General features: G+C 41.0%; 1 protein-coding gene across 3 annotated transcripts in view; it reads left to right on the plus strand.

Moving 5' to 3' along the window:
* The window catches only part of HAPLN1 (hyaluronan and proteoglycan link protein 1), a 59,013-nt gene extending 53,231 nt beyond the window's left edge, over positions 1-5,782 (plus strand). For all 3 annotated transcript variants that reach the window (XM_048292853.1, XM_048292854.1, XM_048292855.1), the window contains exon 5: positions 1,811-5,782. In XM_048292853.1, the coding sequence (XP_048148810.1) occupies positions 1,811-2,100 (290 nt within the window). In that variant the 3' untranslated portion in view covers positions 2,101-5,782. The remainder of the gene's footprint in view (positions 1-1,810) is intronic.
* Positions 5,783-17,084: the final 11,302 nt, after the last annotated feature.

Here is a 17,084-nt window from a genome sequence, read left to right on the forward strand (position 1 = left end):
TTTAAAAAGTTTCTTCTCCACCACAGCTGCAATGTAAATGCCTTTTTTTTTAACTGTTCTTGTCTTGATATCAAGTGTCTTGATATACAATTTCCAACCCTTAAGGCAGGGTTAATTCAATTACCTTTATAGTTTCATCTGACCTGACTTCCCTTCATTTAGAAAAAAAACCCTGTTTGATTTTTTCAGGAATCTGAAGCTGACATAACTCTTAGCTTGCTCACCACTTTTTTTCCACCAAGAAAGTAATCTCAAACTGAGCAGAGTTCTGCATATTTACCTGGTTTTTATGAGGCAGAAAATGGATATTGTCCTGGAGTACATTCTTAATTAAGCAGTAAAGTGCGTGCTTTGGAATTAAAAGGTGCCCACAAGAATAAAGGCCTTCCTTTTCTTCAGCTAACTTTCCTCTTCAGGAGCAAGCACATTGGAAAGTTGTGAATTTGTTTGGAAACTCTTATGCCTTCAAAGAAACGTGCTTGCTCTGCAGTCCACTTGGCTGTCAAACCAGTGATGATAAATAACCCCAAGTATAATGACTGAAATGCTTACAATGAACGTTTATTGCCTTGATAGATGGAATCAATGCTAATATCATTGCTGTGTATGGATTAGGAGGGGAGACTTCGCTTTTGGGGCTTTATTTTCTGGCATATATTTTCATTACCTTGAGACAGGGCACATTTTTCTTAGCAGCACTATCAGTTCAGCCCCATGTTGCCTTGAGGATATATCCTTTGATGCCTAAAGAGAAACAGAGCAGCAGAACTGCTGGTGAAGACTTAAAACAGAAATAATTTTGGTCTACCACAGGCTCAAACTCTCCTCCCGAGATGCTGTTCGACACCTTGGATTTCTCACCAAAAAAAATAAAATTATTTTGTTTGTATTTAATCAGACACAAGGTCACCACCCTGTCAGAGAGCAAAGGACCGTGTGTTACCTCCAGCTGCCCTCCCCTAAATGCTATCACTGAGTATAAATTCAGGTGGGGATGCCATACTTTGATATTAACAGAAATAAATATAGCATTACCTTTTTCTTATTTGTTTGTTCAAATAGTCTATTTTATGGCTGGGGGGTTTTTGGGTAAGTTTTTTCTTTCCTCCTGATATTTATCAACTCAGCTTATTAAAAAATCACAATATTTTTAACAACACAAACTCCAGCTGCCAGAGCCCTAAAAGAACCATGGTTTGATGTGATCCTTCAGTGGGATGTCTCCATTTCTCCTCAAAAGTCAGCGTTACAGTATTGTTATCTGAAATCAAAAGAGAAAAAAGCCTTGTCACAGTACTAAAATGGTAAGATGAAAAAGCAGTACTTTGTTAGAAGCTTCCAGGTGCATCCATAGTCATGGACTATGGGCACACCGGATATCAAATTTCTACAATTTTTATAAGGTTAATTAATTAGGCTATCTAACAGGTACATCCCATTGGAGATTCAGTTGCCCCAGCAATCCACCCCTGGGTTGGTCCAAGGGCTTCTATGCCCCAATTCCTGTTATGCCTTCTTGTAGGTCCTCTAATTGAAAATAAGACTAAACAGAATTTCAGGAGCGTGTTAGAAGGTCAGCTTATTACTCTAAAGTCTAAGAGAAAGGGTAGGAAAAGGAGAAAGGGTAGGAGCTACACAACTAGTATACAGAGCTGTGAATAGATGAAAAGTACATAAAAACTAAAAATCTTTGGGCAACACCATTGAGGTCATAGAATCACAGGATTTAAGGTTGGGAAAGACCTCCAGCATCATCGAGTTCAACCTCCGCGCCGCTAACGGCTCGTCCTTCCTGCCTTCTTCCCTCCAGGTCGCTTCTACTACCTGATCCACCCCACCAAGCTGACCTATGACGAGGCCGTGCAGGCGTGCCTGAAGGACGGGTCCCAGATTGCCAAGGTGGGGCAGATCTTTGCCGCCTGGAAGCTGCTGGGCTACGACCGCTGCGACGCGGGCTGGCTGGCGGACGGCAGCGTGCGCTACCCCATCTCCCGGCCGCGGAAGCGCTGCAGCCCCAGCGAGGCCGCCGTGCGCTTCGTCGGCTTCCCTGACAAGAAGCACAAGCTGTATGGTGTCTACTGCTTCAGAGCCTACAACTGAGAGAGTGTACCTACAGCATGAAAGTTTTCCTTTAAAAAGTCATTGAGAACGTGTGAAAGATTTCTTTTTTTTTTTTTTTTCTCGGTATGAACTCATGCAATCTACCAAAACTGTGATAAACCTCTTTTACTTACTGTAAAGAGTCGTTTTCGTAGACCCTCCCCCCCCCCCCCCCCCCAACCCATTGGTTTGTTTTTTTGGTTTTGTTTTGTTTTAGTGGTTTTTTTGTGAAAATATCATTCCATAGATATTTTAAATTAATATAATTTAATGGGAGCTCTAGGTAAGGAACTTTTAGATTCAAATTCTTTAAGCTATGTCATCCCAAAAAACTTATAATTTTCATGAATGGGGCATGCAATAGAGCTTGACAATTGCTAGGGCACAATTATGGAGTGTAAGGCTACTCAAAGCAGAAGCTTTTAAAAGCACAGATTTTACATATTTGCACCAGTTTGAGAAACATTGCAAATTGATTATATCAGGAATTTTACAATAAAGCAATCTTTTTGTTAAAGGGGATCAGTGGGGTTTCGCAAAGAAACCTCACAACAATATATGTTAGCAAATAACTGTTTTCACTGGTTCACATGGGAACAACAGAGAGTTTAATAAAAGCAGCTGAAACAGTCCACAAAAATAGGACTAGTTTTACAATCTCAAATCTTGCCTTTCTGAAAAATAAGCTCATGGTCCCAGACATAGGAAGAAGCACAATTAGTTCTCCTGGACATTTCAATTGTATTTTTGTTGTGTATAAGTCATTGAGTGAATAATTAAGTAGTGAGAAAACTCTGTTTTCTTCATAACTCCAATTAGAGATGCCTGAGAAGTGTTGTATTACCTTTGAGTAGCTTTACTGAGCTATTTTTAAACCCTTAAAGGCCGTTTGCTAAGCAGCATAATAGCATCTACTCAGGGCAGTTGTATAAATGAACTGCTGGACAGAGAAATTGTAAACTTTAGCAGCTTGATTTTACATTAGCCTTTGAAATGTTATTGTCTTAATTAAAGAACATTACAATATTTAATATTTCTTAGCTATTTACACATCACAAGAAATAAAAATTAGGAAAAAGAAAATTCGAAATAATGAAGTCTTAAACCAAGACTATTAGACAAAATTTGAAACCATTCTAAGTTTTAGAAGAGAAAAAGAAAAACAACTCTTCGTTTCCTTGCATTTTATTTGTATCTAAAAAAGTACGTCTGTTTTTTAAACTATCAAAGGAATAATACATATCGCTAGCCCTGAATTATTTAGTTAGTCCTCCTTTAGAAAATAAAGCTATTGAAATACTTCTTTTCACTAAATCTGCAGTGGTCTAGGTGGAAGATGTTTACCTAAATCTGCCAGTGTCAGAGAAAAACACACACTGTGCATGGTGCCTAGGATTTTCAGAGCTGCCTAAAGCACTAGGTCCTCCCTAAGTACCAGTTCGAGGGAATTTGGGATTTCTAATGCAAACTCACTTTGGATGCAGCAATTCTTGGTGCTCATCTTCAGATACCTTAATGCAACCAGTTTTTCAGAGAGCAGGTGCTCAAGGCTTTCTGAAAATTTACTCCACTTATGGTGTCTCAAAGCTGGATATCCAAAAAAAAGGCAGAGAGGCCACGGATTAAAAATATCTTGGTCTCGGGTAATCTCTTAAGTGGTTTTTGATGTTCTCTATTCAGTATTGGTTCTAACACTTAAAAATGGAGAACTCTTTTTCCTACTCTATGCTTGCTGACTACGAAGAACTCAGAGGACCAACGTTTGCATTTATACAAAGTTTTATAGCTGCCCACTGTTTCCATAACTTAAATGAGGTGTAGTGGTATTTATCCAGCTAGGATACAACCTGTATGCTTTCATGAACGGTTTGGTGTAGCTATTTTTCCATGGACATGAGTAAATAAATATCTTTCCCGGAGTGGTTGTGGTCCTGTTTTAAGACTCTGTGAGCAAACCAGGAACAATACGTGGAAAGAGGCCATAGAGTATTTTATTGGAGTTCATTCCCATTGAACTCAGAAGCAAATTTCCATCCTTCTGGGGATATTTGCATCCTCTGTGGATATCTGTTCATACTTTACAGATGGAGCAATCTCAGTGCCAAACCCCTCTTTTTTTAATCCGCTAGGAATTGGATTTTCTTGAAATGGTAACCCTTAGCTATAAGTAGAGACTTACTCTAGGTCAAGTCCCTAAAATCATGCAACCTTCTTTTGAACAGCCATTTTTTACATAGGTGCCCATTTCACACATTTTCTCAGGCTGTTCAGAACCTTCTCTGAAACCTTTGGAGAAAAAAAATGGAAATGGAAATAGAAATGTTAAATATCCAAGCAGGATAAGGATTGGGGTATGCAAGAGTGGACCATGATCAAGAGGAATACATGTCAGTCCTCCATCCAAACTTCAGAAAATTTGAAAAAGTGCAGACTATTCTACAGTTTTTCTTCTGAAGTTTGGACAGGGAGGTTGCAGGATAGGAAAAGCTGTAGAGAATATCCAAGTAATTACCACAGCTAGATCCAGAGTTGCTGTAAAGAGGGGAGCCCTATGCAGCTGGCTCTACCCTCCCCAAAGATCTGCTACATCTGGAGGAGGCTGCATGGTTTTCTTATTGCACAGAGGTGAAGAAACCCTCATTAATTTTTTTTTTTTTTTTTACCTCTCCAAAGAAACCCCTCACAGGGTTTCACCCAGACACATCTTTTTTTTTCTTTTTTCTTTTTTATTTTAATTTTTTTTTTTTTTTTTTTTTTTTTTTTTGCAGGAATGGGGATGATATTTTGCCTGCATAAAAAAAAAAATAGATGTACACATCCAACCCACTCGTGGGGCTGGCTGAAGTGCCCTCACTGCTAGACCAAAGGCACTGCGGGAAAGGCAAGTTCAGCCTTTCACCAACTTTGCAATGCTCTGGAGATGGCTGGCCAGGTCCTAAATCTCAGCAATCTCAGGCTTGCACTAGTTTATGCCTTCTGTGTCCTCACCTCCTCCTCCTCCGGGCTGGCTGCCGCCACCACGGCCCGGGCGTAGCATCCCCTGACCCTCCCCTGCTCCAGCATCCCCCAAACCCCAGCACAACCCCGGCAAGGTGGCTGAGCAGGCTCTGCACCACCCACCCAGGGTACTCCCCCGGCTTGGCAGCACGAGGAGGGCAACAAGGAGTCAGTGTGTCCAGAGGGACGCCGAGCTGGTGTGTGATCACAGATGGCCGAATTTTACCGCTGGGTTTTGTCGCCTGTAAGTTCGCGTTGGAGATGTCGCTTGGTAGGGATCATAATTTCATGTATGGAGTCACGGGGTGTGGGCTCACACCCGCTGTGTTGCTCACGAGGAGCTCGTTAGTCTAATTTATGATCAGGCTAGATTTAGGTCTGTGTATTGATATACGACATTATGTGCTATTATAACAGCTAATTGGATAGCCTGGAGAAAATATGTTTGTATGGAAAAAAAAAAATGTAAAAAAACAATTAGTTCTAATGTAAGCAGGTATAAAAACCATAAAAAATGTGTATGATTACCTGAGAAGTGGGCACAAATAGACAAAAAGACACGAATTATATTTATTTTTACAGCTAATGACTCCATTTCCTTTTGTAATGTCAAATGTCAGGATGTTTTCTTATTTTCAACTATGCTAGCTAGGTGCTTGAATAAAAACTTCAAAAAGCAGCTTAATAACTGGATTAAAGCCTGTGCTATTTTCTGTTGATGAGAGAATATTGTTAGCGTCGTGTTCTCTGTCATTATCTATTTCACAATGTATCAGAATTTTAAGGCCCATGAATTAACGATTAAATCATGTTGTTCTTTCCAAAACGATGACTTCTCCTTATTGACTGGACGTTTTTCTACTTCTGTCCCAGAAAACACAGATAAGGAAAGGAATAGATCAACATATGAAAATACTTACTTTGCCATAGTAAACAACATGATTACAAAACTAAGGGGTGAAAGGAGAAAGACTACTCTGTGAATATGATTTACAAAGAAAATAAAGAGAACTGTACTCCAAATCCTTTGTTTTATGCTTCTTTGAAGCATTTTCAAAGTAGAAATGCAAGTACCAATTTCTTCTTTGTGTTCTCTGCCACTTTCTAAAATAAAATAAAATAAAGCATAAGTAAGGGAGGTGCTTTTAAAATTATTTTTATAGATATGGCTGATGTTACACTGCACATCTATCTCCAGAAATTGGATGTAGAACAGTGTTTCATGTAGGAGGACATTTATTAAATTATTTATACAATCCTCCAGCCTTAGAAATTAAAACCCAACAAAAATCTCTCTTTGTAAATCGAAACAAGAAAAATTTCCACCATCAAGCCAGAATTAATTATTCAAAGCACTTGGCCAAGCTTTTCTTCAGCTTCTGTAATCACACTATTTCTGCGTTCTCTTATTGATCTGTGCCAGAAAGTTAACCCTGAAAGTTGCCTGCACTGCAGCACTTTGCTGGGAAATACTAATATTCCATAAGGTTTCAGTACATTGGCCATGCTTAGAAACAGGAGAAAAAGAGCTTTGGAAAATTCGTCACTCAGAATAGGGAAATGCATTTTACCGTTAACACATGGTTGAGACGAATATCCTTTATTTTCTAGCAACTTGGTTTAAAAAAATTTAGAACTTGCTTTCATTTCGCAATGTTATTAAAACTGCCTTTTGTAGAAATGGTCACTCAGTAATAAGGGTTTAGTTAACAGCAGCAGCTTCCCTGCAACGACACCCTGCTGTTCAAAACAGAGGTGTCTTCATGCTTGGAAGTGGCTGGATCTAAGTCTTGATGGATCTACCTCAAAACCAGAGAGGTGTAGATTTTCACCCAAACTCTCAGAAAACAAAGGAGAAGACTGCCGTGGTGTTTAGCTATTCTTTCATTTACTCAGGAATGACACCAGCAGCTTGCTGTTCAACAACTGCCAGTTGTCCTTCTTGAAGGTTTCGAGAAGACAAATTTCACATATTTTTAGCCATTTTCTCCCTTTTTCAGAAGCAGTTACAACAGATTAACAAATACACTGTGGAGCAAAAAAATGTCAATGCCAGGTAATTTGCTATATAAAGAGATAAGATTTCTCTGTCTTTCAAATTAAAAAAGAGAATTAAAATTAAAAAGTTGTTAAAAAAAACCCCAAAAACAACTCACTCACCACTGCTGAAAATTAGTAAATGATAACCACTGAAAAATAATTTCTCCTCTTCCCATGCCATGAACAGTGATGGTCCCCTTAAAACATGCATGTCCTGAAAGGTTCTTGAAGAAGAAAAAGGAAAGACAACAGAAAACAATAAATCAGTTCCTAATCTTTCACACAGAGTATGTTATATTTGGCCTTATAATTATTAGGCTACATGTTAAACCATGTAATTAAAAAATCCCAAACAGATCAACAGTAAATCAAGAGTTTGAGAGTTTGGATGGGATTTCTTCTTCTTCTTTGCCAAGCCTAGATCTGGAGGTTAGTAATTCTTATCAGCAGTCTTTTGACTCTAATATTTCCCCTCTGCTTTTTTGTTCTTTTTTTTTTTGGGTCTAAGAATGTCTCAACCCATAAAGCCACGACAGAGTAAATTGTAAAGCCCATCTATTTCTTCAATATTTTTCCAGAGGCAAGCACTTGTTTGACAAATGACAACAGCCCTAATAGGGGCCTCAGCTAATGAATTATTCACTGGTATATTTTCCAGTGTGCCCAGTGGGTATTTAATGGATTAATTTTTTTGAATGCCAGCAAACAAACCCAAAATGGTATTTCTTGGTACTGAATAAGGACAGTTTGGGGTCTGTTCTTTGCTTAAAAGACACATTGTAAGGCATTTCACCTCCTTGCTTCCTACACGGATGATCACTGCATTTATATACATGATGTTTTTTGCTTGCTACTTAATTTCATCCTGATTTCTTTAATGGCTGAAAGAAAATTAAGTTCCTTATTTTATTTTGTAGAAAAATGTCAGATTTAAAAATTTTCGCATTCCAGCTCCAACACAAGAGAGACAAATTGAGAAGTCTTCTTTGCAGCAGAACCGGGTCTGGAGTCAGTGCCTGCTTCTTACAACTAACTAAAAAAACCACAGCACAAAACGAATTTATATTCTGTGTTAGCAAACATGAGCCATCAGTGACTATACACTTTCTTCACTTTCAAGGATGATTTTTATAGGTTTTAGTTCCTTGTCAGCGCTCCTGATTTGGAATCTTTCATTTTCACCTGGAACAAGAAAACCACACCTCGAAAAAACCACACTCAAAAAACAGAGGGAAGGGATGACAGGAAGAAGCCAAGAGCATTTCTGTAGTGTTAGCTTTCACATTTATGTTATTAATGGTCTCTAGTGGAAGTACTTAAACTGATCACTTGACTCTGCTTAGCCTTTCCTTGAACTTAAACATCTGCTAGATAAGTGGTCCTAGAATTTTGATTATAGCAAAAATAACAGTGATTTCTTTAGTTAGCTGACAATTTAAATGCTGGGCACGCAAGTTAAGGTCAGCTCCATATGTACATTAAAAAAATCAGTGCAATTGATTGAGGGCAGCTATATGATTTTCTATCTCCCAATGACCTCCACTTTTTGCCCTCTCTCTATACAGTTTTTGTGCATGTGATTTAGGTTCCCTTTGGAGGAAACTAAATTTGAAGCTCAGGATGAGGTGGAACATCGAATGCATCCCATCCGTAAGGGGAATACAGGGGTCTGAACCAATCCTTGAGCCCTGGGACATCTTCAAAAATCATCTATAGCATGGATTTTTGTTTCCAGGCCTGAACTAAAATGCAACCTGATGAAAAAAGCCCTAAAACTCAACACTGTGCAGATGTAGACGTGGCTGGCCATGGCCAGTGCTGAAGCTCCAGTTGCTCCAGTTTGGAGGGCAATTACAAGACCATTCCCCACAGCCTGCTCTCCATTTCCAGGCTCCCCCCTGGAGTGGTGTTGGGGTGCCTCGGACACTGAGTGCACCTCAACGTACTTAGCCGTGAACCAGGGCTCCCAGACACATTCCCAAACAAAATTACTTTTTAAAACCAGGGGGTATTTTGCACAGCCTGCCGAAACAATGATACAAATAAAGCAAGGTTTGAGAGCAGCTTTTGGGCTCCTCCGACTGTGTCGCAACCTGGCAGCTCTAAACTGCAATTGCACTGCTTTCATCAAGTCTCTAGATCCTAATCAGCTCCAAAAGATCCAGGTAATCTGGTTTCTGTCTGCTCTTTACGGGAAATGAACAAAACATTTCTTTGTTTAGAGATCAATGCAGCACAGCGTGATTAGCATGCACCCAGCGTGGCTTTTGTGCAAAGCCAGTTAAAATAAGATTTTATGCTGTTACTGACTGCAATCAAGTATAGCTCAGCTTTACTGCATCAGCTTGTCTCAGGGGAGTATCTTGGGATATTTAGTTCTGGAAAATAGAGTGCTCAGCGCAAGACTAACATTTGGGGTATTTTTAACCCCTTTTTACCGTTTCCCTGCATCTTGGTCCTACAGGAACGCCTTCACCTTTATTACCCCAAGAGGTGACATTGGAGTGGACAAGAATATCTTCAAAACACAGAGCTATGAAAAAGGTCTTCAATTCTCACAGCTTCTACGAGCTCTTCTCAAATTATCTCAAAGATAGCTATTGTAAAAGGGCTGCATCAAGGGCGGCGCCAGGAAAAACTGCCTTTCCCATTTTTAAAACACGACCTTCAAGGCTGAATACTTCCAGAAAAGTTGATAACTACACTTACAAATTTCTAAAGATAGCATATAAGTCTCAGTCTTCTCTTCAAAAGGGAAAATAAATTGTACATAAAAACCTAAAAACTAAAAAAAAAGAAAAAAAAAAAGAAAGCCCTGCAGAATAAGTACACCCATAGCACATTTTTATGATAATTCTTAATCACAGTTAACATTATTTATAGAGATGTCCAGCTTTCCAATGCATTTTTCAAGGCTAATGATTCTGCACTGAACCACAATACAGATGAATTTGATAATTTTCAGCCGATCCTGTGACAAAGTCTTTGAAAAGGCTTTTCTTGGGTAGGTCTAAGCTGCAGTAGCAATGCAGTAATCATTCAAGCAAGGTTAACCACGGAATTCAGCAGGATTTCAAGGGGGAATTTTTCATTTCTCACAGACTAGAAGATTTTTATTTTATCTATATTTTATTTCATTTAGGTTTACTATTACATATATAGCAGCACTAATTTCAGCAGCAAGGAGATCAATATAATTACTAACGTGAATTTGTATTTGGATTGTCTTCACTTTTAGAACACAGTTAGGGCTCAAAAAAGTTAAGAGCTGAGGAACTTGTCATGGAGAGTCACATGGGAACTACGGCACTTTTGCTGCCCCAGGTGGGGCAGTAAAAAAAGACAAAAAGACAAAATTTCTGATATAATCCTATGCTTTAGCTTTGTATACAGAAAGAGGGTGGTTTTGTTTAAAATACAACTTAAAGAGGAGGAGTTGCAATGAGCAACATCCACTGCAATGAGCAGTGTGGATGAAGAATTTGCCCACCCTATTTTTTTTTCAAAGCCTGATGGCCACCGGAAATTAAATTATAAAACATATGTGTGACAGAGAGGATTCATCATGGCAATCAGCCCAGCCAGGAGCTCTATCACCTGAATTGGTGCTAAGAAGGACCTTAACTTTCTGTCTTTTTTCCTAAAGATCCTCTGGAAAACAGAAGCAAAGAGTCAGGGACAGCCACTCCATGCTAAGGGGACGAGGATGGAGATGGCTGGACACAGTCCTGCATGCACAGAGTGCTAGGGCTCTCTGCCCAGCCATTGGACCTGGGCAAAAACCCTTGCTTAAAACTTTTCCAAGTCTTAAGCCAGGGCTCTGTGGCTGCCCCTGGATCCCTGGAAGTGTCCAAGGCCAGGTTGGACAGGGCTTGGAGCACCTTGGGATAGTGGGAGTTGTCCCTGCCCATGGCAGGGAGTGGATTAGATAAAGGTCTCTTCCAAGCCAAACTCTCCTCTGATTTCAAGAAAAATATAAAGAAGATTTTGGGGTCACAGCCGGCCTTGTCAAGCTTCATGCACTGCACGCAAGAGCTGTTCAGGACACTCCTCATTGCAGCTGCTGGTGGGGCAGCCCCTTTCTCATGTGTGCAGCCACACACACCTCAGCCTCTGGTCTGCACATGGGCTGAAAAGACCTCTGCTCCGAGGGATATTTCAGCAAAAATTGTGAGAACTTGTAGTCCACAATCACCACAAAACTGTGATTTGTGTGCATGTAACAGTCTCTCTTGTGACAAAATTTATGCATGCCAGTGGGAAGACGAGGCCGTGACCAATCAACAATTTATATCTACTCTTGCATAGCTTTTCAAACTTCATTTCCATTACAAATTAGGCAATCATTTCAGTCCAGCTTTGACAGAGAAGTCCATCTAGAGCCATATCCTAAAACATAAACACTTTTATCAAAGTCTTTGCCTAAACCTTATTTAGCAGACTAAAAATGATATCCAGGAAATGTGACTTAGATTTATGAAGGAGAGCTCTGAGATCAAGTATCTGAGCAGCCCTGCAGAATATTTCCATCATGCAGGGATTGAAAATCCACATTAATAAATCCACCACATTTCCCAAAAGCAAAGCAATGGTTTATTAATCAGAACTCTTTAGTAAAAGCTTGCTGCAATGATTTGTCTTAAAGATGTAACATTCATTCTGCTGTTTAAGGATTCCCTGTCCATTTGGTAAATACCTATTTGTTAGCATTAAAAATGCAAAGCAGTGTGTATGTTTAATTGTTGGGTTGGGTTTTTTTTCTCTGAAGCTGAGCTAACTCAGTGAGTGAAAGAAAACAAACTCAAGGACAAGGACTCCAAGGTATCTCTGCTCCACCAAACTATTCCTGCAAAAACAATACCTTTGGCACGGATGCAGCCGAGGCAGTGGCCACCCAGGCTGGAGAAGCCATCAGATGAACCTAAGAGACTCTGCAAGGGTCAAATTTCACAGCCCAGTTGTTCAGCAACAGCCCCAGAGCCACACTTTTGTCCCCAACTACTCCCTCTGGAGGCTTCCTCAGGTCCTGGATGGATCATTGAGTTTTTGAGCCAGAAAATGAAGTATTCAAGGTTTAAGTCTTCAAAAAGTAATTTTAATGAGCTATACTGAACCAAAGTAGCCTCTTTACACCTCTTCCAAGCGAATACTGCATTTCATTTTCTTTCCAGGAGCCCTGATGAGGGATTTTGCTTCATTTCCTGGGGTAATGGCAGTGCAGATTCACAACCTGCATAGAGCAGCTGAACACAAACCTTCAAACAAAATAAGAGGCATTGCCTCCTCTTGGGATAGCATTATGGACACTCAAGAATTGTTGCAGCTTACAAAGAGCCCAGATAGGGAGAGATGCTTTAGGGCTCGCTGACAGCCGCTAATTGGCTAATTACACAGAGCAGTGTAGGGCTGGCTGGTAGCAGATAGGCTGAAACTGTGGGTTCCTAATAGGAGGAGGTAACTGCAAAGTGGTGCTTCCCTACAGATTTGCACATGCAGGGAATTCAGAGAGGAACGGGCGCTGCCCAGCCCTCCCCACTCATCCAAACCAGCCCACTTAAGAGAAATGTCCCAGACTGCTGGAAACAGAATCAGAGAATCACTGGGTTGGAGGAGACCATCAAGGTCACCGAGTCCAACCCGTGCCCTAACACCACCTCAGCTAAACCATGGCACTGAGTGCCATATCCAATCTTTTTTTAAACACATCCAGGGATGGTGACTCCACCACCTCCCTGGGCAGACAATTCAAGAACTTTATTATTCTGCCAGTAAAAAACCTCTTCCTAGCATCGAACCTAAATTTTCCTTGGTGCAGCTTGAGACTGTGTGTCTTTCTGTTCTGTCAGTTGTTGCCTGGAAAAAGAGACTAACCCCCACCGGACAGCAACCACATTTCAGGGAGTTGTAGGGAGTGATAAGGTCATCTCTGAGTCTTCTCCTCTCCTTTTTCCTTACTCCTGACTTTCTTGGGTGCTTAACCAGGAGTGGAGGCCCACTGGCAAGTCAGTGTGCACACATGATTGGAATACAGTGAAAAACAAGAGTTCACTTGCAGAACAAAGCCAAAATTTACTGGTTTTAAAGGATGCCTCTGTCCACTTTCAGGTAAAGATGCATTAGACTTGTGTCCTCAGCTTTAAGTTAGGAGAAAATCAGTTTAAGGAGGTAGCTGAGAGATCGGTTGCCATAGTTTATAAATGAAACTGGAAGGGTTGTACAGGACATCTCTTTTTTGCAACATTATTTTTTTTCTTGACTTTCTCTATTTGTGGTAGTGGGGGCCACATCAACAAAACTGAAGGAGAGTCTCAAGGGTTACCTGCAGCAGGAGGGCAGGTCAAACCTGGGCCACCATGCCACAGCCCAGAGAGGGGAAACATTTCCAGTGCTGGTTCACAACTGTGAATGTGCAAGAAGGGTAAATCCAGGGCAGGGAGGGCAGCTGGGGTTGTCCTCCAGCCTCAGCTCTGTCCTTACAAAGCCGTGAAGCCTCCAACTGAGGCACTGGCAAAGAGGTCACTTGATAATTACGAGGTTTAACCCAAACCAGCATGGGAAAAAAACAGGGACAGGTCTAAATCTAAATCTCAGCTCATCACCATTCCCCAAGTACCCAATTTAGGCACGTTCCTGGTTTTCTGGGGTAGGGGGAAACAGCACTGCAAGAGCTGGGCAATCTGCAGCAAACACAAACCTTCAATCCTCTAAGACCCCTTTACTTTTAAAACAAGTGCTTGTCCTATGATCCGTTATACATCCCCTTTGTGTCTGTGTTGCTGTGCAATTTTTTTCCCCCTTAGATAGGGAATCCTTTCACTATTCTTCTGCTTTTCAGTGAGGAGGTAGACAAGGACAGCAGGCTTATTTAAAGAGCTCTCCCAAGGCAGTACAGCATTTCCTCCTCTCCTTTTCCAGTGGTTGGTGAGTAACAGAGACAGTTTGTGAAGATGTAGTCAAAAAACTCTGGGGTTTTCTGTAGGGCCGTTTGTTTGACTCAAAACCCACGGCGTATGCCAAGCCCACGACATCATGTTCAGAGCCAGAAATTTAATGGAAATTGTTTTAAGTTTTTATTTCCTGCCACAGGCTTTCTGAAGCACTCTCAGAATTTTCCTTTCAGGTTAAGCTAGAGCTGTTCTGTACAAATATTTATGTTAGGGTGTGAAGGGGGAATCACCTTCCGCGCTCCACCCAACAAAAATGTTGGAAAAAATGATGCATTTTTGGTAGTCCATTTCAAACATGTGGACAAGGGCAGCCTTTGACTGTATTTTACTTACTTTCTGGCTGGCATACACTGCAGTCTTTGCCAAAATCAAAAAATACAGAAAATATTATATTTTTCAGAAGCTAGGGGAGAAAATATTTTCCCTGACCCCCACCCCCCCCACACTTTTTTTTTTCCCCCTAAGTTTAAATGAACAGCGTTCTGTAAAAGTATGTCTTCTGCTCAGGAAGTCAGATCTAGACATGAGGAAAACACTACCCCAATCAACTGAAAGAAAAATGCCTTTCAACAATATTTCCACACCAAAAAAATAAAATAGGCTGATTCTGTAACGTGCTTTAGCAGTCAGGGATTCTTTTTTGCCTGTTTCACTCTGATTTCTCAGAACACAGGGAGGGAGGACTCATCCTTAGGGGCTACAAGGCCAAGCAGATATAATTTCTGGTAGGGGAGGAGAAACCCAAGGTCAGTTTTGCACATTTTTTGAACTTGAGGTCTGGGGAGTCTGGGATCCTTACATTTCTGTCTCCGTTCTTGACTCTTAACCTGTTTTACTTTCTTTAAGTTTAAAGCATTCCCATTGTGTTGACTTCACCTGTCACTGATTCACCCAAGCAGCAGAAAGACTCGGGTCCCAGAAGTTCTCACTAGACAAACACAAGCCATGGAACCACAGGATGGTTTGGGTTGGAAGGGACCACAAATCTCATCTCATTCCACCCCCTGCCATGGGCAGGGACACCTTCCACTGTCCCAGGCTGCTCCCAGCCCTGTCCACCCTGGCCTTGGACACTGCCAGGGATCCAGGGGCAGCCCCAGCTGCTCTGGGCAACCTTCAAAGCAAGGTCACTAAGGATCTCAGCACCACAACACCCTCCAAAGTGGGCTTGAAATTGCTTTATTTTGTTTATAGAAGGGGAGTTTGGGAAGAAAACTCTGATAACTGCGATTGCCAGATGACACCACCCAGGTGACTCTGAAGCCCTGTGTTTGCTGTTACCACATTTACCCTGCACAGGATGAGTTTGAGTTACTGATTTTCAGAATCTGTCTCTGAAACATAAATTTGGTGAGACACAGGATGTGACACAGTCAGATTCTGACTGTCCAGTGAACAGAGCCATGATTTAGTCCTGTGACCCACCTGAAGGACAGCAGACTCCCAACTGCTGCTCTGATTTCCCCTACCAGACCTGTCCAACACTTTTCCCTCACAGAGAGAGGGAAAAACACATGCAATGAGGCTAATGAGCAAAAGAATGAATGAAAACTGAGTCAGGATGTGCCATTTAATTCCCACACTTCATTTATTGGCTTAATTTACTTTTGAACTTACACAGCTAAAACTCTATGCCAGTTCATGCTCATAATGAGTTTAGATCAGTATTTAAGAACTCACTTTGGACATATTTGAAACTCCTGTTAAGTTTATATTGAATTAGTGACCGACTTGCAATATAAAAAAGTAATTATAATGAAAACCTGGCAGTACAACACCACAGCTTCAAGGCAAGATTTCACAAAAAAGGCCATTCATTCTTCCTTAACTTATCCATAAAAACAAGTATTATGCCAGAAACATTGTGAAGTATTGTTTCAATCAGGTTGAAAGTGATGAGTTTGATGGCGTTTGTCATTTGTGGAAATCCTCCATCAGTTTCAATTAATTTCCTAGCTTTTAAATAAAGACCAGATGACTTCTTAACAAACAGCACTTAACAAATAACTGGGATGGAACCGAAAGCCACTGGGTGAAATTTACAGTTTTGTGGAGTCCAAATTCTACATGAAAGGTAATGGAAATTGTCCATTCTTAATTGCAAAGAGCCCTGTAGCCCTAATTACACTTATGAAGGCCCCAGACATTTCTCAGTTGGCATTTTTCTGACCAGCTCTGGGGTTCTCCAGCCCTATCAGGTATTCACAAGGACTAAGTGAAAAATGCAGTGGAAATCTGTCAGGATTGGGACAAAAGAAAGGGCCTCAATGACAAGTAAAGACTGCAGGGAACATTGGCCTCACCAGAACAGAAAATGTAACTGCTTTACTGCCCTAAAAGTTCCAAAATAAAAGATTAATTCACTCAATCTGGATCCATGTTGCCACACCAATTATGGGCAATTGGAGAATAGGTATTTCTTTTCAATGACATTTTTTTTCCTACCTGCTTCATGTGTTCTGCAGCACAGAGAAAACCTGAGCTGGCACAGTCTGAAAGGAAAAAAAAGAGACCAGGTAGGGAAGTGGGTGAAGGTTCATGAGTCGGCTTGTTTTGTTTTTAAAAAAAAAAAGAAAAAACCCCACAAAGCTATTCTTGTTTCCAGGAATAATTGAACTTTTCAAACTCCAAATTTCTCACTCCCCTCCTTCCCATTTTGGGAGTTTGTCCTAAGGGGGAGAAAGGCTGCCCATAACTCTTTCAGTCCATATGTTTACTACAAACTCATCTGTTTGATGGTGTCTCCAGATTTGTTATGCTGACTCTCACACGGTCCCAGGACGTGTGCATGTTGTTATCTCTCTGTGGCTGCAGATGATTTCCCTCAGTGCCTGGCTGCAGCGTGCTCCTGCAGAGGTTTGTGCTCCAGACAGCTCCAGGGGTTGAGCAATCTCCATGCCTGTGCCAAGGAAAAGAGGGAGGCGGGAAGGGGCAGCATTTCACATCACAGCTCCTTTCACAGGGGCCATCTCTCAGAGACTGGTTCTTAAATCTGATTTA

Source organism: Corvus hawaiiensis, chromosome Z (assembly GCF_020740725.1).
Source record: "Corvus hawaiiensis isolate bCorHaw1 chromosome Z, bCorHaw1.pri.cur, whole genome shotgun sequence".
Taxonomy (NCBI): Eukaryota; Metazoa; Chordata; class Aves; order Passeriformes; family Corvidae; genus Corvus; species Corvus hawaiiensis.